At 34.4% G+C, this 23,102-nt stretch overlaps 1 protein-coding gene across 1 annotated transcript in view; it reads right to left on the bottom strand.

Moving 5' to 3' along the window:
• Positions 1-538: 538 nt before the first annotated feature.
• Positions 539-23,102, bottom strand: part of LOC134536652 (uncharacterized) — a 43,367-nt gene continuing 20,803 nt past the window's right edge. Inside the window, exon 6 of the mRNA XM_063376459.1 lies at positions 539-16,605. Within this exon, the coding sequence (XP_063232529.1) occupies positions 16,327-16,605 (279 nt within the window). The 3' untranslated portion in view covers positions 539-16,326. The remainder of the gene's footprint in view (positions 16,606-23,102) is intronic.

Below are 23,102 nucleotides of genomic sequence, written 5' to 3'. Positions count from 1 at the left end.
AATATATGTAATTAACCACCAAATATTGTCAATAAATTAAGCTGTGAGTTACACACCATCAAAAACTTGAACAATAGCAAACTAAATGTGTGAAGTTGTACACATAAAGGTGGCCATCATTGTTTACAAACCTTATTAGAGATACTAGTACAATTTTTAATTTTCTATATTTGCAAATAAATGTTTTAGACCAAAAATACACTAACTACTATATTTCCTGTTCAAATTATATGTAAAAGTATTAAAAAAATGAAATGCAAATCACAGTACAAAGTCATATCACAATTGTGGCATTTGTTTTACAAATGTGAGGATTACAAAAATGATTACTTCTTGTGTTATGTAGGCTGTGTTTAGAAACAATTAAAAATAAAAGGGTAAAGCAGCCTAGAAGTAACAGAGAAAAGCAATGCTTTGACAAGGACTATGTAACAGCTGGATGGTGGTTAACTATTGCACTGCAATTGTGTAACAATGCAGTACTAAACAGGTAAAAACCGTTAAACAGTACAAATTTTAAGTTTACACATATGAGATGTATGAGATTAAGCTTTTTTATTTCAGAGTCAGTTATTTACAGTCTTGTTACATACAGCACATCACTTAAATGTAAATGCGCCAAAAATCTTAGAGACAAATATGTCTCACAGCTGATCAGATATTACATATGTGGGACATACAAGGTTAGTACCCCTACATCAACCCCTAGCCAAGAATGCTGGGCCAAAACCATAACAGTCACACACAAGAGAACACAAGTTCTCTTACCAACATAAGGTTGCATAAACTATAGTTCTGATGTACACTCAAACATGCAGACAGTTCCAGAATACAAAACATGACGTACAAGACACATTACCTAACTTCTGTAGTTCTTAAACGACACTAAAATCACATTTATTCGCTTCTTTTCAGTTTTTTTCCTGTATTTGACTAGTTTCTAGTAACACCACATCATGACACTCAGACAAATAAATAAATCTTTTCTTTATATTCAGCAAAAGTGATTGTCTTAAATTATTCCTATTTTCTAATGTGATCAAATTTTAGTGATTGTGTCAAAATATAGTATTAAAGATTTCAATAAAAATATCAAAGAAAGGAAAAATTCAAAAACTCTGCACTAATACTACTTTAGTTCACTTAGCATATATTATTTTAACCTTCAGTAGGTATTGAAGAAAATATTGTTTTTGCCATCAGCTAAAAAGGTCTCAGAAAGTTTGTTTAGCCTTACATGTAACATTTGTTACATAAATGCATAGTGTGGCTCTTGAACATGTTAACATGTAAATATGATTGTTTCTTTCAAATTAAAAATGTAAAGGTTGAACGTTTATTTCAAATCCAAGATGATTTTTTTGATTGTAGGTATCATTTTATTCCTAGTTTTAGAGTCAGAATGAAAATAATTGTTTACGGCAACCTTTGAGGTTCAGAAACTAAATTTGGATTTGAAATAAATAGTGTTCGATTCATTACTGCTGAATTATTTTGTCTGCAGGCAGATTATCCATGGCACCTATAGAGAGAATAAGCTTATTTTATACCCAAGAAATATCAGTACATAGGAATTGGAATAGGCAAGAAAAGAAATTAAACATAATTTGCTTGTTAACCACAATTAAATGAAAGGATTTTATTGTCCGAAGCCTTAAATAATAAGCCCTAGTTTGTTTCTAAAATTGTTTTTAAAAAAACAATCAGTTAAAACTTTACTCTCGGTGGCTTAGAGCAAATCATGTAACACTACTTGTTAAAGCATCCTCAAAGAAGGCAAGTCCACGTGTGACATTGCACATCTTTGCTCAACGCTCTCCCCTCTTGAACACTTGCTAGCAGAGACCAAGGTTAGTAGAGAGAGGTTGTCTCGATCCCATAAGAACAATGTAGACAGCCCGACACTCCGCTCTGACGTTATCTGCAGCCCCGCCGTTCCCAGCCGTAATACTACACCTGCTGACTGACGGCTTTCTCTTATCAGCTCGGCTCGTTTCACATGTCTGATACGCAATACTTATAGTATTTCATTTATGCTTTGTTGATTACTGTTAATTATAATCGTTTTGATATGCTTTTCAAATGACAAAATGCTGTGACTGAAAACAAGGATGAATTATCATTTCAACATATTTTTAAGTGACAGTAAAACTTTTCAAAATATCAATGATGAATCCATGAATTTTTAAAAATTAATATAATTAACATGTAACTAGTAAACAAAATGGTTTATTTGTATTTATTTCTCAGCAAGATTATAATGTTTAAAATAATTGCATATCAATTTCTTAGTGTTTAATAAAAGTAGCCATAGCTCATTAAAACGTTTTGGGAATGTTTACAATATAAATAAACTGAGGTTAGATTTAAAAATAAATTTCTAACATGAATAGAGCAGTTTTTCGTGTAATAGTTTCATCCTGTTTTGCATCATACTGGAGCGTTTTCTTCACTTTTACTTCGTCAAATGAAAGAACAACAATGCGTTCGAAGTCTAGCAACGAAGAACGTGCTACATTCAAAATTTCAAACATGTTTACTAGGATACCTTTTCTCATGTCAAATGAATATGCCCATCGTTGAAGAGTTGAAAGTCCAAGTAATGGGAAGTTAAGTTTCTGTTTTAAAAATAAATAACATCGCTTACTGAAATAACGCAAAGTGAAAGCGAGAGCTATTTCCTCATTGGTCCAGTTTACTCTTTTTTTCAACGAAAGTAATGTCAATTTGATTTTTGAAAAGAAAAAAAAACACTTGAAAGAATATTCCGCATGCGGAACTCTAACGAAGAACGTTTTCTTGTTTGTTTTTAAGATTTAAGTTTTCTTTTTTGAGTTTTTTCATGACTTCCAAATTTAAAACTGACTTTCTTTCGGCAAGAAACAAATTTTCTTTAAGAATTTGGATTTACTTCCTAAGCATTTCAACCGAGTCATTGTTAGAACAAGACTTTGAATGCTTTAACTGACTACAAGAACAGGTTTATTCCTCACTTACATTTTCATTTGAATCTACGATTAATTTACATAACATTTTTTTTTTTTTGTTTTCCCTGCATTTAACTCTGTCTTCTCGGCGCACACGACTTTCAGGGGCGGAGCCAGGGGGGGGGGGGGGGGTTAGGGGTTCAACCCCCCCCCCCCCCCTTAGCACCAAATCTTTGATTAATTTCTTATTCATCACTCAAATTTCATATTAAAATTAATAAAATTTTTATCATTACAATATTTAAATTTAAGTGTCGAAAACTACTAAAATAGCACTATTTTATACCTTAAAATCCAAATTTTCCCGGGGGAGGACCCCCGGACCACCCGCTTTAATACGGGGGGGGGGGAGGGGGGGCCGCATGCTTCTTAACACCCCCCATACACAAATCCTGGCTACGCCACTGACGACTTTCCAATGTTTCTACATGTGTTGTAATTCCAAGTTTTAATGAAGGTACAGCATTTGGTTTAAGACGTCTTTTAGCGCATGCATTTAACAACTCAGCTTTCAAGTCGCGCTCGTAATCATCATCTGTAAAGTGATCTGAACATATATTATGTAAGTTGTTTTTGGATTCCACTCACCATCACGTCGGCATTTCTGAACCCACACTTTCAACAGATGATCATCACATGGGAATCGATGATATTTTATATGATTTGTTTCAGGTAAAGATTTTGTTTTTACAAACTATTTGTACACACAGCCACTGTACACCGCGTACCTGGCATTTTATGTTTAAATACAACTTGTTAACAGCGTTTAGCCTAACAAAACAAATTCACTTTAAATTCGTGTTCTTAACGTTTTGCCTGCTAATTATAATTAACGAAGCACCCGTGCACTTATGATATAAGCAACACCAACATTTTATAACACACGCACTCTTAATTAAACTCCTCACAACAATAACTCTCCCTGCATTACGCTGTATATTGACACGTTATTACGAGCAGATGTGCTTGTAAACTAAGTAACTGATAGGAGCGGACGGGCTGGCAAGCCGAGCCGGGGCTGCAAGTGACGCGATGCGCAGAACGATGCGCAAGCGATCGAGGCAACCTCTCTCTAATAACCTTGAGCAGAGACGACCTGGCCGTCCACAGTCTCATTGGCTTTCCTCGTGTTTCCACTGACACCGAGTTGCAGCTAACCACACAGGCTCAAGATGCACTGCCGCAAACACCCATTTGGTCTGGCACAGCGCGGTATTTAGGCTCACTCTTTATCTCTTTATGCCTGAGAAGATATTATTTGCTTTTTTACAGCAGATTCCCGAGACGTACATCTAATGAAAGGAATTAATATCGCTAAAAAATAAACTAATACTTAACTGTAAGCTACCACAAAAATACATTTTGTGTGTGCACATCGCAAGAACTTATACTTCACAGGGTGACAAAAACGCAGTAACATTTTCGCAAAATCGTGAGACAGAATATAAGTCTGTGGTAAAATTTTGTTCTTTAAGATATGTTGCTAATAAAATTATTTATTGTAATGATGGCAAAACTTCTTATTTTCTTACAATGAGGCACTAAAAACAGATTTCACGTTGGCTGTTTGTTAAAAGTAATACAATTGATTTTTTTTTTATGTTTTCTTTTGCCCATTAAACAGGCTTTATTTGATATTCTTTGCTCTTGTTTTACTCAGGAGACGTCTATCAATTGAAAAAATTCACTTTTTGATAACACTAGAACATGATTGTCATCCTGTGCTCATGATATATACATTTTTTTTTTGGCAAAGAAAAGACACCAGATATTTTTCTGGGGCACAATTTTGTTCACAACACGTAAGTAATAAAAATAATTATAATTTTAACAAATAATATTCAATAACTTTTTCAACTAGCTCCTGAAAATGGCCTTCAAGCTGGCTGCTTACTAAAAGTTTGGTATGACACCAAGGGTAATGTTTTCTTTGGCAATGAGAGATGTAAATTTGTTTCTTAGTACCGTTTCATTGTTAGAAGATGTCCCCTTTTAAAAACATATTTCATTACCACATTATTAAATGTTTTCAATTAAAACCATTTATTATACATAATAAATATTCCAGCAGCATTGAGACAAAGCTCTATTAGGCCTATCAGATTTCCTGCGACATTGCTCCACTTCATTAATGTGGGTAATCGCAAATCTGAGGTACTTTAAATGAGAGTCACTTGATTCTGCATAATGGCTCCCTACTCAGTGGAAAGCTCACTCACATCAACAGTAGTGATGGTGATACTGATACTGGCAATACAATATTGGTACATACCAGTGAAACATTTCGAAACAAATATGTAACTTTATAGAGCAATAGAGCTTTTTTTTTCTTTTCAAAAAAATATATTTCAAATGAATACTATTTTGGAAGCCACATTAGCATAATGGAAAATGATAAGTTTTGAAACTTGAGGTTACAAGTGCTGCTTGTAAGCACAGGGAAATATAGTTACTTACTGAGCATACATTTTCTGCTGCTGTATGTAAGGCTGAACTAACATATGATGTCAAGTCAGAAAATCAAACGGGAAGAAAATGAGAAACTGGAAGAGAGAGCGAAGGTGAAAGCCTGTAAAAAACTCTTACATTCTCGCGCGCAGTTATGTCAGAGGTCTCCTCGACTACCGGGACACGGATGAAGATAGCCTCATGGTCCATGAGTCATGGACAAAATCGTTTCATGGAGAATTCTTTCCAACATTCGTAAGAAATAAAATGAATTCAAGAAGCAAACGTTATTAAAGGACTTTTTTAGTTCTGTGTAACTGTGATGGTGACATAAAAATACAGCTACCTACCTATGTTATACTGATATATACAGCAAATGTTTTTTGTAAATTAACACTTTAGTATATTTTACGTACTGTATATATGCTTCGGGATATTTTAATAATGTTTGTATATTAGCCAAAAAATGCTACCAAGATGTACTCGAGTAAGTGTACATATGTATATGAACTATATACAACCTTATACTGTTTTGTCTAGTCATAATAACAAAAAAACTAATTATATAGTTTTTTTTGACACTGCTTTCACTTTTTTTTTCTGTTATCTATGGATCACTCGCCAGTAATTACTCTGGATAATCAGGAGTCTACTGTATTTAATTTTAACATTAACTGAAGAATTAAAAAATGTTCGCAACATAAAAAAAATATTTTAATTACCATAAAGTATTATTAACCCATCAAAAGCAAAATCTAATTTTTATGCACTATTAATTATTGATATGAAACTGAAGACAGCAAATATATTACTTGCTGTGATTATGCACTAAGCACTATGAAAAAAATAACCATGGGTACCAACACCAGGAAACATAATTGGCATGGCTCATTACTCAAGACAAAGCTGCCTGGCATGCTCCACACACAACAGCACTCAACAATTATTGTAATACAATCAGAGATTCAGGAGACACAATGAAGGCTTGCTTGTGGTGAGCATGGTTTATAGCAACAACTTCTCATGCTGCTGTCATTCCTGATTTAGTGATGTTCAACCGTACAAAACTTATAAGGAACAACATTAAAGAACTAATGATTTGTTTTTGCACACAGAACAGCTTCAAAACCAGCAAAAAAAAAAAAGAATAACTAAAATTAAAAATTAATTTTATGTAACCTTTCAATCAATATTTACTGACAATTTTTGCATTTTATAATGTCTAGCAACATACTAAAAGCTTGGCTAAAAGTAATAGGTACTTGTAACAGCTTGTTCACTTGTTACAAGTAGAGTAAGATCAGTTGCGAACACACAAACTTATAGACATGTTGTTAAGTAAGTATTTGTAAAGATATTATTTCAGGGTAGCTACAGAAGTTCTACCAAAAAATTCCAGGACATTTCCCTGAAATTTTCCAGAAATAAAATTTTAGTTAGCAGAACCATAAACTGAATCGAGTTATTACTTACTTTATGCTATTTAATAGGGATGTACCGATATTGAAAAACCGGTTACCGATTACGATTAACGATTCACTAAAAAATTCAAATTCAGCCGATGTTCCAAACCGATTAAGAATACCGATTATATTTGCCCGATTATTATGCAACATTAAATAGTGAATGCGATGTAATAACAGCTCTAAACAAATATTTATTTTGGTAAATGCCAACATATAGAAAACTTAGCAAAATAAACAAATAATTCGTCACTCCGTTTACGTAATGTACGGACGTGCATTAGTGACTAGAAAACAACAAAACAATCTACAGTCACCGAGTCGTCTTCGCTGACACAGACATTACCAATATTCAAAAAATTAATTTCGGTCGCAAACAGAAATATTCCTACAACCGACCACCAACTATCGCAATCGTGAACTTTTATTCCTGGTTAAATATTTGTTGTTAATGTACGGTAAACATAAAAAGTAAAGAAGACTTTCCCGTTATTAAAGCGACTTCAATCATAATAAAAAATAATCGAAAAATGTTCACGTAAACAACGGAAATTCCGGTGAAGTGAGATAAGTTGACCAAATTGTTTGTGTTCATCACATGACGTGCGTAACCTAAACGTAAAATGGAGATCTTGTGATGATGCTGTTAAAATAACATTATTTTGTTTTATACTGTTTTATGTGTTGTATTTTATTACAAGCGGCACTCAAAGCAGTTGTTTGATGCATGGAGCTAACAATAATGGAAATACTAGCCATACATGCTAGAAGAAAAACCTCAATTGAATAAAATAAGAGTATATTTAATTTATTAGACATAAAGTTTCTGAAACTTTCAGCGCGTGTGTAGGCCTACAGTCTGAACGGTGTTTCATGAATTAAAGAGTTTATTTACCGTTGAAAGAATATATTAGCATCTTTGGCATGTTTTTCTTATAATGCTAAGAGCAGGGTGGCCACTATATTTGTGATAAAAAATTCCAGGTTTTTTCCAGGTTTTTCCAGGTATTTTCAAGATTTTCCAGGTTTTGCAATATATATACAAAATGACATGTTTTTATTTATGTAATACATGATACAAAGCACACATTTTAAAACACGGAACTGTATAGTACTAAATATAAAACAAAAATGCACAAAATGTGATACATACCCAACTAAAAAAACAGGTGGCAGTTTACTAAATATATATTTGCCACATAACTTTAACCTTTTTTGTGTTTAAAATTTCTTCGTCTATGAGAGCGGTCTGTTTTAAGGCATCACTCATTATTTTGACTTTTTTTGCCTTAAGTTCCCTGAGGTTCTTTTTTTTTTTTTTTTTTTTTTTTTGAACCAAATATATTTTGTATATTTTGTGCGTATTAAACAGGGCACAACACTGGCCTGCTGGTGGTTGTTTTCATTCAAAACGTGGCTAAAGAACTTGCATGGATCAGGCTGAAAACATCAGGCTATACGTGTAAGTTATAAGGAATCTTATTAGTGTCATGAATTGAGATATGTTTTTCGAGTAGATATACACATCGACCTACCGGATGCTCGCCCGCGTCTTGTTTTAACTGTCGCAGCGATGTTTATTTTGACAGCTCAAGCAATTATCTTTTCCCATGAGTTGATAGAAAAAGGTCGCTTCACACAGCATAAAAAAAGGAGCTACGCCACTTATTCCCCACGCAGGAAACACACTGGCTACTGTCTGTCATCCCCCGCATTTGCCCCTTCCTTTCTTCTAACATTCCACGTCCCGCCTCTCGCGCGAGCAATAACGAAGCGATGTAGCAGTTGCACCACGCATTGGGTCGTGTTTATGCTTTGCTGGTGACCGCAGGAGGTCCAACATGGTTTTATTCGGTATATATGATCTTTCATTGCGTTTTTTTTTAAATATTTTTTTCTGTTTTTCACATTTTGGTCAAAATTTCCAATTTTTTTACGGTTCCCGAGAATGTACTCGTAAAATCACTGCTTCGTTAAATCCGGTGTTCGTGAAATCGGGGTTCTGGTGTACATAATAATTATATGTTTAGTATTATTATTTTACAAATTTTAAGTGAACATAGCATTACCGACGTTAAAGGTAAGTTAATGCGGAATGTTTATCGGCCGGCCTCAACACGCTGCGAATATTCATAAAAAAACGTGCAGTGTGGTTAGTTACTGGACATATTTGACAGTTTATTGATAAGCGATGGATTACAAGACGTTGTAGTTTAAAACATCGCTAAACCGTTGGAAGCTACTAGTATAAATTAAAGTACTAATAAAACTTTGTTACAGGAAGCGTGGGCTTCATCCTGAGCAGGTTGAGTGGAAACAAAATTCTGTAACTTGCAGGTTTCTTGATTGGTTATTTATAACTCTATTGTAATTCTTAGATTTGGCATGGCTTGTAAATGCTCCCCTACCCATCGTATCGATCTTGAAACTTTTATTGCATATCTTGCATCTCGCACAAGTTCTGTCTTTCGCATCCTCAGTAGCCCATGGAACCTCAAGACTCATAACGACAGGAATACCTAGTAGACATTGCCGCAATAGCTTCCTAACAAACTGCACAGCGTAAGACTAAAACCGCTCGAAGACTTGTACTGAACAGAACAAATTAGAACAACACCCCGTGTTGCACGCCGTAGTGCGGTTCATATTCCCCCTCCCCCTCCGCCTCTTAGTGACGTATTGCGTCTATGAGGAAAGAAGAAACATGGCACGCCTGGGAACACTACAGTCGCTGCCAACATGACACTGTACAGATTTGCCGCGTGATTATGAGACGCCGCGATGTACGTCTTATATAAGTTGTGCGCATTTACACCGCAGCATTTGCCCAGGAAAGAAATAAAATTCCAGACAGTTTCCCGGTTTTACCCGGGCCCTTTCAAATTCCCGACATATTCCCGGTTTTTCCCGTTTTCCCGGTTTGGTGGCCACCCTGTAAGAGATAACTGATAAATATAATGAGAAATAGGTTGACAATTTTGTCTAAATAATCGGTTGAAATATCGCAGATTAAGATTAATTACCGATTCTCTAATATCGGGCGATTACAGTTAATCGGGATTCGAATCGGTACATCCATACTATTTAATGCTCTGAAAGCAATAATCCAAGAAAAATACAGGCAGAAAAAACAAAACATAGTAATTAAGCACTAGGATTATGTACACAGCTATTCACATTGTATTAACTAAAAAAAATTATTTTTAAAACTGAAAATTTTGACAGCAGTAAATGAGAAGGAAAAAGTTGCATTTCTCAACAGCTACTGTGTCAGAGGGCGTCTGCGGAACCTGAGGCTCACCGGTTCAGCGCACGGAGGCAACTTCATCTCACCAGGTGGTCCAGGCTTATCTGCATGCAATAAGCATTAAACTATAAAAATAATTTTCTTAAAACATAGTTTTGGGGTTATTATAACTTTATCATTCCCATTTTACAATCCCAATTGCATTCAAAGTGATAGGTTTTTTGATTCCAGGGGGACTCGGACCCCTCTACCCCCTCGCAAACCTTCCGGAACTACGCTCATGCACTGAATTGTGTTCAAATGTAGCTTCAAATTATTTGTTGTACATGTGCAACTGACATATTTCCATGAACGAAGTCAAATTTAAGTCCTTGTTACAATATACAGGTGCTGACAGCTGCTACTGAGCTGCTGTTGGAAGGCACCATGCTGGTCCAACATGCTTAGTACGTATTTCAAATTCCAAAATCGTAAACACTTGTTGCTTTTTAATAAAACACGAATTGAAGACAGAAATAATACAAAACGTAATTGCATGTTACAAACAAACTATTTATAGGTTATAATTTGTAGTAAATATTTTACCTGACAAACTATATTTTTATTTGCGTATGTTTTAACTTGCGGTATTAACATAGATACCTTAAGAAATTCTTTCATTGTATCAGTTTACAACTAGTACGAGTCCAAATGAAACATGTTACAAAAAATGACGAATCATGTTCTCCTTGCCAGCCCCATGATAAAAAGTTGGCTCTCTTGACTGTAGCGTAACAGCATGAAGCGGTATGCAGATGGGAGCAACGTCCTGTGAGTCGTTGAAAAATAAAATTTTACAATTAGGAGCAGCATGGCCATTTTGTATACAACTCTAACACAAAATAACCTATGTTGCACCAAAATTATTAGATATTGTTTAAAATAAAAATTCACAATTGCTGAAATATACAATGGAATGCCGGAAAGCACAAATATACATTAAAAACTCAATTTTTTCAACACAGTGTTAAAAAAACTGTCAATAGATGCCATTTTAAGCAAATATTAACACACAAAATAAACAATTGCTTCGATTTAGTTTATTGTATCAATTGTAAATATCACTTTCTTAACCAACTGAAAAACCTTCAATTTGTTTGCAATTTCATGTTTGGAAAAACTTTGCAAATTTAGAAAATAAGAGGGGAAACATGATCATTTTGTAGTATTTTGCATGTTTTGAATTTGAGTATTTCTGATTTGCCTACTCAATAACCTAATAGTTCATGCTTTTAAGACATAAATTCTAAAAAAATTCAGATGCAAGAAATTAATAAGATGCTAAGTTGAGAAACTGTCCATCTGGAATCTTTTTGATGCTGTCGAGGGATCCCACTAGCAAAATTAAACAAGCAAAATGGACATATTTGTAATGAATAACAGGTAAATCACAGTAACTTAACAAAACATTTACCCCTGCGATTCGCACAAATTCCCAGACATTTACCGGTTATCCCTCAAGTTCTGAAATTTCCTAATTATTCCTGGTGTCCCTGGTTTCCCTGCCTGTAGCCACCCTGCACTTTAATATACTTACATACAGAATGTTACAATTGAATACCTAAAACTAACAAAAATTTGTAATAACTTTTATTGCAAAACATTTTTGCATAGCACCATCTTTCTGTTTATGAAAGATTTTTGAGTGTACATCAGAATCTTCAAGTAAAAGAAAACAAAACTATATTAAAGTAAGTATTGCTAACTTATTTACACTAGAACAATGCTATAACAATACAGTCTTCAAATACAAATCATAAAGATCACATTGTACATGTCAACAAACAACACATTTACAGAATGATAATGAAAAGTAATTTTATATATGATTGTGCAAAAATATAATAATAAAAATATACATAAGCATATAGCTACAATTATAAATGCTTCAAATTTGAAACATTGTACTGTTATGATAACCTGGTTTTTACAAATAAAAATGGACTGATATCAATTATCTGCAACAGATATTAGTTCTGTGGCATTATCACAACGAATCACTCCAAGACATAATAACTGTCCTGGGAAAATAAAACACAAGTGTACGTAGTTTTTAGAATTAAAACTAAAAGTAATTTAATAAAATTATAAAATATCACATTTAAAATAATTATGATATGAATAATTGAACACTTTCACACATTAACCCGATTCTAAGAACATGTACAGGTACATGTGTGTTCAAGAGATCTATGATTACTGAGTATTATAGATAACAGTGACACAAACACATACAGGGAAGAAACACCTTCAATTCTACACATACATGACTACTTAAAACTCTATTATCTGCTACAAAAACATGAAAGAACCTACCAAAACTGCAGTCAGGCTTCATTTATTTATAACACTTTATATCCTCCCTTAAAAAAGTTTAAGTATTCATCATGCTTCACATCATTGGAGACTCATATTGCGTGAAGAAAGTACTAGGAAGAATAATTAAAATCACCCAACATTTAAAAAAAGCACTGAGCAGCAAAAAATATGTTAATTAATGAATAAATAAAAATAAAGAATTAGTATTCAGAAGAAAAGAATTATATGATATAACTTAGGCTGTGCGAAGTAGAAAATATTTTTAAAAAAGATTTGAAGAGAATATTAATATTATTTAAAGTAATAATTAAATGTAAGTTCAAAAATTCTTCATAATGATGAATTCCACAAGAAAAAAATTTATGTTAAGGGCCTTCTTACTGCTTTTACAAGAACTCTATTAAACACTAATGTTTTAAATACATATTCTACACCCATCCCTCGAAGAAATGCTGTTCGATTTGCGTGGTATTGAAGAAGCAATTTTTTCTTTTACGTGAATTTTTATTTCTGGACGTGCACAATGGAACAGTTCTTGTGTAGCATTAAATACAATGCAACAAATTAATAATGTGATGAATCAAAAAAACAATATTTTGCTCTTTCCTCAATATTTATTCATTCCTTCATAGCGTATTTATCTCAGACAACAGTCCCATATGTCAGCAGGAGCTCTTGATAGAAAAGCCAGAAGCTTTCAGGGCTAGTTTACCTTGCGCCAATAGGATTTGATAGTGGCAAATCATGGAAGACACACATTTAGTAAAAAGAGTTGGGAATTATGTTAAAAGGTTAAATAATCATTCTAATAAATCTTTTTAGAATTGAAATTTATTTACTATATTAATAACATTGTTATTTTGTAACTCTGAGAATTGTTTATTAATTTTATTTTAGGTTGCTTATTTTCAAAATACTACTCAACATTTATGTAAACACACTTCAAATGTATTTTGATATATATTAGTACTCTAAAATGATTTTAACAGGAGTAGGGTCTTTATTGAAATGTTTGTCAGGAAGCACACTTAACCTATTTCTAAAAAAATTAATTTGACTAACATACACTCGTATGGAAAAATTGTTTTTGATTAGCGCTGTTTTGATTAGTGCTCTGTTTTCCTGGAACGAATTAGGGTGTTACTTCGAGGGGTGGGTGTATGACATATAGATATAAGGAATTCAAGTATTATTAATTACTAAAATCTTTAATTAACTGATCCTTTAATAAAACTGATCTTAAATTGTTTTATTAAAATATTGCATATAAAATACTTTTTGCAAAAAAAATTTATTCTCATACAACTTTGGTTAAAATTTATCTTCTCATTTAATACCAAACCTATTAAAAACACATACATGAAGAATCCTATTAATTTTCTTATCCTACCATAAAATCCTTTTTTTTTTTTTTTGGGATGCAACTGTGAACAAACAGGAAGTGTGGTTAAGTCATTATTACTTTTGTTTTAATATTTTCTTACCACTTTTCAAAAATGAATTATTTTTAATTATTTCTTAACTCCAACAAGAGAAGTACTTTGTAAAAATCATGATCTATAATATTTATGAAATTTGAAATATCAATAAAACAATGTAAAAATATGTAGCTTTAAACTAGTTGTGGTAAAAGATGTGGCTTCATTTATAAATGAACTGCAGAACTGCACTTCAAAGTTTGGAACAAAAACCCAAAGATATATATGCTTGTACTATTGAATTATGTTGGGTCATTTTCGATTCCATCGATTTCAATGGTATTAAAGGATTCAGAATCCAATGGTTTTGAATTGTTGAAGATGTTACTTCCTCCCCTATAGCACCAACTTAAAAATTAGATTTTTATTTTTAATAGGGGGATCAGTATAGATTTGCCAAAACTTTAAAAAGGATTTTGGTCTGAATAATCAGGTGATTCCACATTAATCCGCCGAACTGAACACCAGGTACCACGCTAACCAGCAGATACCCCACTAATTGGCATATATTCCACTAATTGGCCGATACCACACTAATCTGTAAATTCCCTGTCAATCAGGCAATACATATCCCACTTATAGGGTGATTTATGATTAATCAGGCTAGTTTGATTAAAAAGAATTTTTAATTTTTGTTTTTTGATTCATCTGTATTTTCACAGATTGATGACAGTATTGTGCCAATTAACTAGAAGTACTGATTTAATATGAAATTTGATAATTTAACAGAGTAGAGCTGATTTTTTAAATATTTATAGCCAAATTTTATAATAACCAATGTTATTAAAAAATAATTTTATTACAAGTGTATTACAAACCAATTCCTTGATTTTGTTGATGTTATTACAAGTATTTACCTTATTTTTAATTCAATGATTATATACGATTTTGTGAAAGTGTAAAAGTACAGAAAATATTTGTATGTGAATTTATAGTGCCCTGTCTATATAAATTATTTATACATTGCAATAATTGTGAGTAAATAAATATACTTATATATTTATAATTAAATTAGTCCATAAAATACAGGTTTTTGTACACAAATATACAAATCAAGAATAATTTGATAAGTAAGGGGCCTGCCTACCTGGGCACACATACTGTATGCAGAGCTACAGAAGAAGCCACGCGATTTGAAAATTGGTCAAGATATCAGAGTGGGGTCGGTTTACGAAAAGTATTCATAAATATGCTGAGGGCGGATGGGTAGTTGTGTTTCCGTATTTCGTAACCGAACAGTATTTTTAGGAGAGAGTAAAGGGCTTAATACAGGTTTTTTCAGAATAATATTAGACATTAAATATTTGGTTAAAGACTCTTCAAAGCACCCTAAGGCCTTGCATTACATATTTATCTTTATTTCTCCTCCATATAATGTTATGGTTACTGCTCAAATTTCACCGTTTCCTTATGCACCACGAGAAGGTGCTGGTTTAGAGCCCTGCGCTTAGAGGCAGCACCGCGCTAGAAGCACTAGTGCGTGTCGAACTTCTAATCCTGCCTCACTAACACAGACACACCCTGACTAGGAGGGCCCCATAAGGCATTACTGCAAAGAGTATAGAATCTGATGGAATCAGAATCCAAATCAGAGCCCAAATACAAGAATCGAAACTGGAATCAACCCAAATTGAATTAGAGCGCTTATAGAAATTCCAAATATTACAATTTATCTTCTACGGTATGCCACATGAAAGCTTTGAATATTAATGAATATTCATGTTTTCAAGCAAATCAATATGAATCATAATACATATTGGTTTTAACTCTGAACATCTGAAGCTTCGCACAGCCTTAAATAACTATGAGAATGGAGCTTTTTAACTATGAGTAGGAGTTAATGGTTTAAAAAAACACACAGCATAAAAGTTTTCCAAAGCAAGAAAACAGGCTACGCACTTTCCTCCTTGAGCATGTTCAGTTGCCGGAGGCACACAACCAATCACTCTGTTTCTGTAGCAGAAAAAAAAAACAGAATGATCATTAATGATAGCCAGGATAAAATAAGTGATTTACAGTAAACAAGAAATGAGCAAGTCCACTTGTATGGCAACACGAGAAAAGACTGCCTGAATAACTGCCAAACAATTTTTGAAACACTTTGTATTTTAAATAGGGGTGTACCGACATTTAGGTACTAATTAATGAATGCGATTATTAAAATTGAGGGAGTTAATTAGTTGGTATCAATCAGCAAGTAAAATTACAGGGAACCAAGAAAATGTTTTCAGAATCCCAATTCAAGAATACATAAAAGTAAATAATTATTTGTTTCCATAACCTTAATGAACAGTGGCAGTGGAATCGGTACACCCCTAGCTTGCGATACAGCGGATGCCAGGGGCTCAGCAGGAGACGCGGTGGCCGAAGGCTCGCGACAGCTCGCCCGCGTCGCTGCGCAGAGAGCCACTCACGGGGCTCTCCAGCACGGACAGGCTGCCCGACTCCTCGTTGATGGTCGACAGCCCTGCCACCGGGAGGCCGGCCGGCTGCTGCTTCTGCAGCTCCGGGAAGGGATACTCGTCCTGCAAGGCGGGCAACACGCCGCTCTGCTCGGGGACGAACATGCGGCGGTACTGGTGGTAGCCCCGGATGGAGGAGCAGCCGGTGTCCGTTTGGCAGTCCTGGGCAGGATTGCATTTGTTACCGACTACCTGCTACCCAGTCAAACATCAACATTACAGATTTCGGCCCCAGATTAAAACTGAATGCTAACCATTGAAAGATCAATCAAATAAAAATTTTCAAATATAACAAATAATCAACAAACTGACAAATACACCATCCAACAACAGTCACCATTCGACAGGAAAGTGTAAATATTATGATATTATGTTTAGTAATTTAAAAAAGTGTAATTAAAATGTATGTATTTCAGATTCTTGGACCTATGCCTGAAGAATTATTAATTCAATTGTTTTAAGACAGTCTGTATATATAAAAAATTTTCTCTTCACACAAATTAATACCTTCTGAACCCATTTTCTTTAATCTTCAATTAAAAAAGTTTAATAGGTACAGAAAATTTGCTAGTTGAACTACTCTAGGGGCCAGTAATCTTGCGAGATGTCAGTATGGTGGTGAAGGGGAAAGAGTGGATGAAGGACGACAGAGGAAGTAGGGGTTGAAAGGGAAGGGAGTGTAATGCAGTAGGGGATTCCATCTTTCTTCGTGCGTTACGAACCGTGTGAAGTATATCGGCAGATAGTGTGTGACGAGTAATGGATCCAAATATAAAGCATAGGAAAAGTAATAAAGTGATTCACCGGAAAGAGAGAGATATAATTAATAAAGTAATATCAATCTGTAAATTGTAAAAATGCCTTTAGATTCCTATTCAAAGCAATGGAACGTGCTGCAAATTATACAGATGTAAGCAAAACAACAGTGATGAGTATTCAGAAGAAAAAAATTGCTATGCCAAATGAACCACATATAACACCAGGAAAAAAGAGGTAAGCCATGCATTTAATACATGTGTAATGTGTATCAGTGATGTTAAAAGAAGTGTATTCATCATTGGTTATGTTAGTGTACAAAATATAACAGACATGTATATGTTTATTTTTTTATTATTAAGATTCCCACAGCCTATTTTTTTATGTGCAGGCCATGAAAAAATGCAAAATGAGACAGACAACTTCAATAAATATGTCATAAGAGACACAATTCAGAATTCTATGTGGTTGAAAAATTTGTCCCCACAATATGCAAACTGATTCCCGTATTAAAGTAAAATATAGGCTGGCAGTGGAGCCCTTCGTTGCTCAAGAGATTATTGCGAAGTGTGGGCTTCATCTGGAAACGGTGTGAAAACAGGCGGCCTTTGTTAATTGAACGAGCTGATATAGTGGCATGGCGCTTCAAGTACCTCACACAAATTAAACAGTGTAGGTCTGAAGGTAAGGAGGTGTTTTACCTTGATGAGTTGTGGGTAGATACTAATCTCACATTCCAGAAATGCTGGCAACACAAAAATGATGTAACTGGACTAACTAAAGGAAATGTAACCAAGAGGCTAATATTAGTTCATATTGATTCAAGATGTGGATTTCTTCCAGGAGGTTTATTGATGTACAAGTCAAATACGACAGTCTGAGATTATCACGGAGAAATGAATGGTAATAATTTTGTAAAATGGCTGTGTGAATGTATTCTACCAAACTTGCTGCCATCTTCTGCTGTAGTAACGGACAATGAATGCACCTTATCACTCCGAACAAGACGATAAGCCTCCTTTGAAATACAGTACAAAAAACGAAATGATTACATGGCTAAAACGCAGAAGTGTAGAGTGTGATGAAAAAATTCTGAAGTATATATTGATGGAACTAGTAGGAAAACAAACCAAAGGATAAAATATTTCAGGTTGATCAACTTTTAAAAACTGCAGGACATCATGTCATTCAATTCCCACCATACATGTCTGAGTTCAATGCTACTGAATCACTGTGGGCAAAGATAAAGAGGTGCATTCGGGAATGTAATATTGTGGATGAGTTTTCCGCGCAAGCACTTCAGATGCACACACTGGATATTATTAACTCCGTGACACAGGATAACTAGGTAGGCTACTGCAATCATGTTGAAAAATTAGAAGATAAAAACTGGAAGAGGGATTGCATAATAGGCATGGCAATGGAACAGTTCTTAAAATTAATAGATGACAGTGGCGATGACGAATTCCTTTCATTAACAAGTAACAGTGAAACGGACAACAGTGATGAAAAGAGTGATACTGACAGTGCTACATCATATTTAGCTCAGCCATTGTAAAAGCTGGTATTTATTCTTCAACTTATTGAGATCTGGTAATATTTTAATGTTTCCATAATGCCTCGTTTCTTATGACTGAGATGTGCCAATTTTCGACTCGTGGTGAGTTTCCAAAACTTTAGTCAAATTTTTTTACCAACACTTCACTTTTGAATTATTAGTGTCTATTTACATGTGTTCAATGTAACAACATGCCATTATTTCTCTTTTTAAGTTTTCACAGACACACAATTAAATGTTGTGCTTTCAATACAACTTGTGACGTTGCGGTTAAGAATCATTGTAAAACATAAATGCATAAGATCCCAGATTAAATACATAAATGATTCAATATTACTAGCCATCTGTCTCTAAATCTCACCATACCTTCTTTCAAAATAAAGTGAGCATTACAAGTAGTTCAGATGGCAGCAAAAATCTACAATCTGTAAATTTTTTTACACGTCGAAAATAAATAAAACCAACCAGTTTCAGCAAAAATCAGTGACTTTTTGGTAACTTTTGAGGACCTTTAAATTAGTGATGCACCTATTATGCAGCTGGTTAATCGGCAACTGTGATTATTGACCCAATGCCGATTAATCGTAATCGGCGATTACCAGGTTAGGTTATAACCGATTGCCGATTATTGTAAAATTTATTGCTGAAACCCATACGACTTGAAAGAAAAGAAAATACATTTAAAGTTTAAACCTTAATAAGTTCTTGAATTGAAACTACAAACTGCTGAAATCTCTTAACGAATATGACCGTGGAAGGTAGAGAATGTCAACGTCTCGGAGTGTACATAGATACACTCGCCTAATAATATTTGCTTGTTTTGTGAATTGTGCTCGTACATACATAACTGCCCCGTTTACTATTTACAGTATTTACCCCTTTCAATTCAATTACTTATTGTACAATTTATCCTGTAAAGTTAACGTCGTGAATGGTATTATTGTCACAATATTTACCATGGCCACAGCTAAATCACACACTTGATTTTTTCGCACAAAATATTTAGTTAAGAAAATAAATGCATTTTTAAAGCTGTCACAATTCACAATATGGCATATGTTACTTATATTAGTAAATGTAAGTCTGAAAAAAAATTGGACATGGTATCGTAGAAACGATGCGCCTACGGCTGTGTTCCAAATAGGTAAACATGCGTGCTCACGTACTCGCTCTCGGAAGTAACGTCACGAGAGTGTTGTTCCATATAGTCGGGTGGGAGCACGAGAAAGAGTGCGCATATTGAGTGCGTTTGAATGCATGCTCGTTGTGTACTCTCGTAACCATTGTTTGTTTACGTTTACGTCTGGACTATTGATCTAAACAATGGCAAATGAACAATGCACATTTCATTTAAGTACCTGTTCGTAATTAAACAACACGCGATGTCTTCATGTGATCTGTAAGACGTGGAACAAATATGCAACAAAGATTAACAAGTATGATACCGGTAATAGCACGGAAATTGACCCGGAGGTACAGGTTAGGTTAGCTAATTTTAACATGATGAAACATAAACATATACATACATGCATTTAGGTGATGGATAAACCAACGTACATGTCTTAATGAAGCTGTTAGCATTGTACATTGTTGTAGGAAACCTCATACACAAATAATACCTTAACCTACCACATGGGTGTGTTTACTTTGGAGTATGGTTGTGTTCCAAATGGCGAGCACGCATGGAGCATGCACTTTGCACGCAAGGAATTGTGGGAGTGAGTATGAGCACGAGTGCAAGTGCGAGTGCAAGTGCGAATGCGGATTATTTGGAACACAGCCTAACTAATTTTCACTGCGTACCGTATGTCGGCCATGTTTGTTATGTATGATGTGAGGTTGGAACGGACAACACGCACAAATACACAATAGTGCCATCGGTTCACATTCCACTGCCGCTACATAATTCCCTTTCTCAAAGGATTGAGAAAAGTAGGCTCACGTGATGCTAATTAGTAATTAATAAACTGAAATGGTGATTATTTGGCATTTTTTAAATTTAGTTCTTTTTAGTCATTAACGGGAGTTACTAAAATGAAATACCAAATTGCAACCATAATGTTTGCACAAGTGACGATCAGAATTGAAGTTGGCAACACTGCAAAAGTAATTCATGAATATTGAATACTGCAGATTTTTTTTCGTAGACAATGGCCATTAACGTAAACACATTGTAGTTTAGCTTTGTATTTTGATTGTTGATCAACATAATGTCTTCAAGATCGAAAAGTGGCATATGGAAATTTTTCTCGGTGGATTTAATAAGTGAATCTAAAGCAAAATGCTTAATATGTGGAACACTCATCTCACGAGGCAGTTGCGGGAACCGGAAGTCGTACACAACTACAAACATGTGGAACCACGCAAAAAAAATTTCATTCTAGTGAAGTGATTTCAGAAAAAATAAATAAAAGTTGGGAAAGTGAAGTAGATGATCCTGATGTCACTCCTAAACCACCTGAAAAACGCGCACCGTCACAAACAACACTACCAGCCATGGTATAAAAAAAAATAAAGTACTTGCCCACTGATCCAAGAGCACAAGAAATGACTCGAGCTGATGCAGAAATGATCTGTGTTGACATGCAGCCAGTCGATATTGTCAACAACAAAGGGTTTAAGCTACTAATGGAGAAAGCAGTACCAAAGTATGAACTTCCTTCCAGGAAACATTTGAGTACGGTACTGTAGTTAGACCATCTATGTTTGAAGATGTTAAACGACGAGTAAAAACAGAACGGCGTTCAAGTAGGAATATTTAGTAAAAGACTTTGTTTTTTTATTTCAACTTTACGCAAAAACTGATAATCGGTAATCGTAATCGCTAATTGCAATTATTAGTGTAATAATCGGTAATCCGTAATCGTAATCGGCAAAGTATAATCGGTGCATCACTACTTTAAATTTTCTTTACGACCTGTAATTTTAAGTATTCTGCATTAATTCTTTTTAATAGGTTACACAAAAAAATTTCCTTTTTGCTGTGGCATTGCTAAAATTTCAATTTTTTTTTTCTTGTAATTTGATGAGCCAGAGAAGAAACACTCTCTGAAAAACCAAGTGAACCAATACACAAAATAGTTGGGTAAAATATATTAATGGTAGTGCAATATTACACAATTGGAGTTGTAAGTACTCTCACTCTAGTCAACACACATTAGTCTAAAATTAAAATACTCACCTGAAAGTAAAAAGATGTGGTCATAACCAATCTTTGAGCTACAAGATATTTCTCTTGAAGATTTTCAACCAAAAAAATCTTCGTTGAAAAAGAAACTTCTCTTTACCACTGCATTTCCATGGAAACAAATTAAGAAGCTCTGGGAGAATAGGATTAATTGGTCATGTGCATTTTGCATCATGAGCTGATCAAATTAAAAATGAACTTGTCAAGGCTTTCATTTTTCCAATTAAAAGATTTTGCATCTTTCAACACCTCGGGATGTTCACAAAACTTTGTGAACTTTCTAAGAACAATCTCAGCATCAGCAGGTGCCAACTGATTGTGTGAGGTAAGTTCCTGAATGGCAATCTTAGCTCTAAGAGCTCTAACCGAGTCTCTAACCATTACTGAAGAAAAGCAAGTTGAGCCCCACACAATTATCTTTCTCAGAGGACTCTTTTCATCAAGTTTGGCAAATGAAGATTACAGAAATTTTCTGCAGTCAGCCTTAAATTTCAGGGAGTCAAGCTCCTTCACATTTTTGAAACTGAAAGTGGCACCAATCTCTATGGAAACAGTATTTTGTAAGATATTCTCATTTTTGATATCCAGACTCTTCAACTGAGAAGCAGTTAAAATGTTGTCCATTACATTTTGCTTGAAAACCCTTCTTCCTATTTTTCATCAAAAGATACAACTCTTCGTGAATGAAAGGAAGAAGATGATCTTTTCTCTGGAAGTTTGTCTTCCAACTCCTCAGCAATCATAGCAGAAATATGCAATTTGGCTTTCAGAACTGAAGCTTCCAACAAAGCCTTTTTCTCAGTGGCAAGATTCTGGGTGTTGGGAGGGTTTTCCTCAAGCTCTTTGTCTGCGAGTTTTTTTTTTTTTTTCCCAGAAATGGAATCACTTCTAGGCATCTTTTGAATAAAGATGAGTTTTCAGTCCACCACACAGCACTGAACATTTTTGGAGAAACTCTGGAAACAGTAATCTGAGAATAAACAGCATGCCGAAATGGATAATTCTTAAACAGTTGATACAATGCTTCAAGAATCTGATTAAGTTGCCAACCAACCTTTGTGTGTGCAGTTTTGTAGGGTCCACTGATTATGTGCAATGAAAAAGTACCAATTCCAAAGGTTCCATTTCAGTATCCAGTGTACTCTTCATGTAACTTTT

This window comes from Bacillus rossius, chromosome 11 (genome assembly GCF_032445375.1).
Source record: "Bacillus rossius redtenbacheri isolate Brsri chromosome 11, Brsri_v3, whole genome shotgun sequence".
In the NCBI taxonomy this organism is placed as follows: domain Eukaryota; kingdom Metazoa; phylum Arthropoda; class Insecta; order Phasmatodea; family Bacillidae; genus Bacillus; species Bacillus rossius.
Note: the sequence above shows the minus strand (reverse complement) of the source record. Positions and strands in the feature narration are given on the sequence as shown.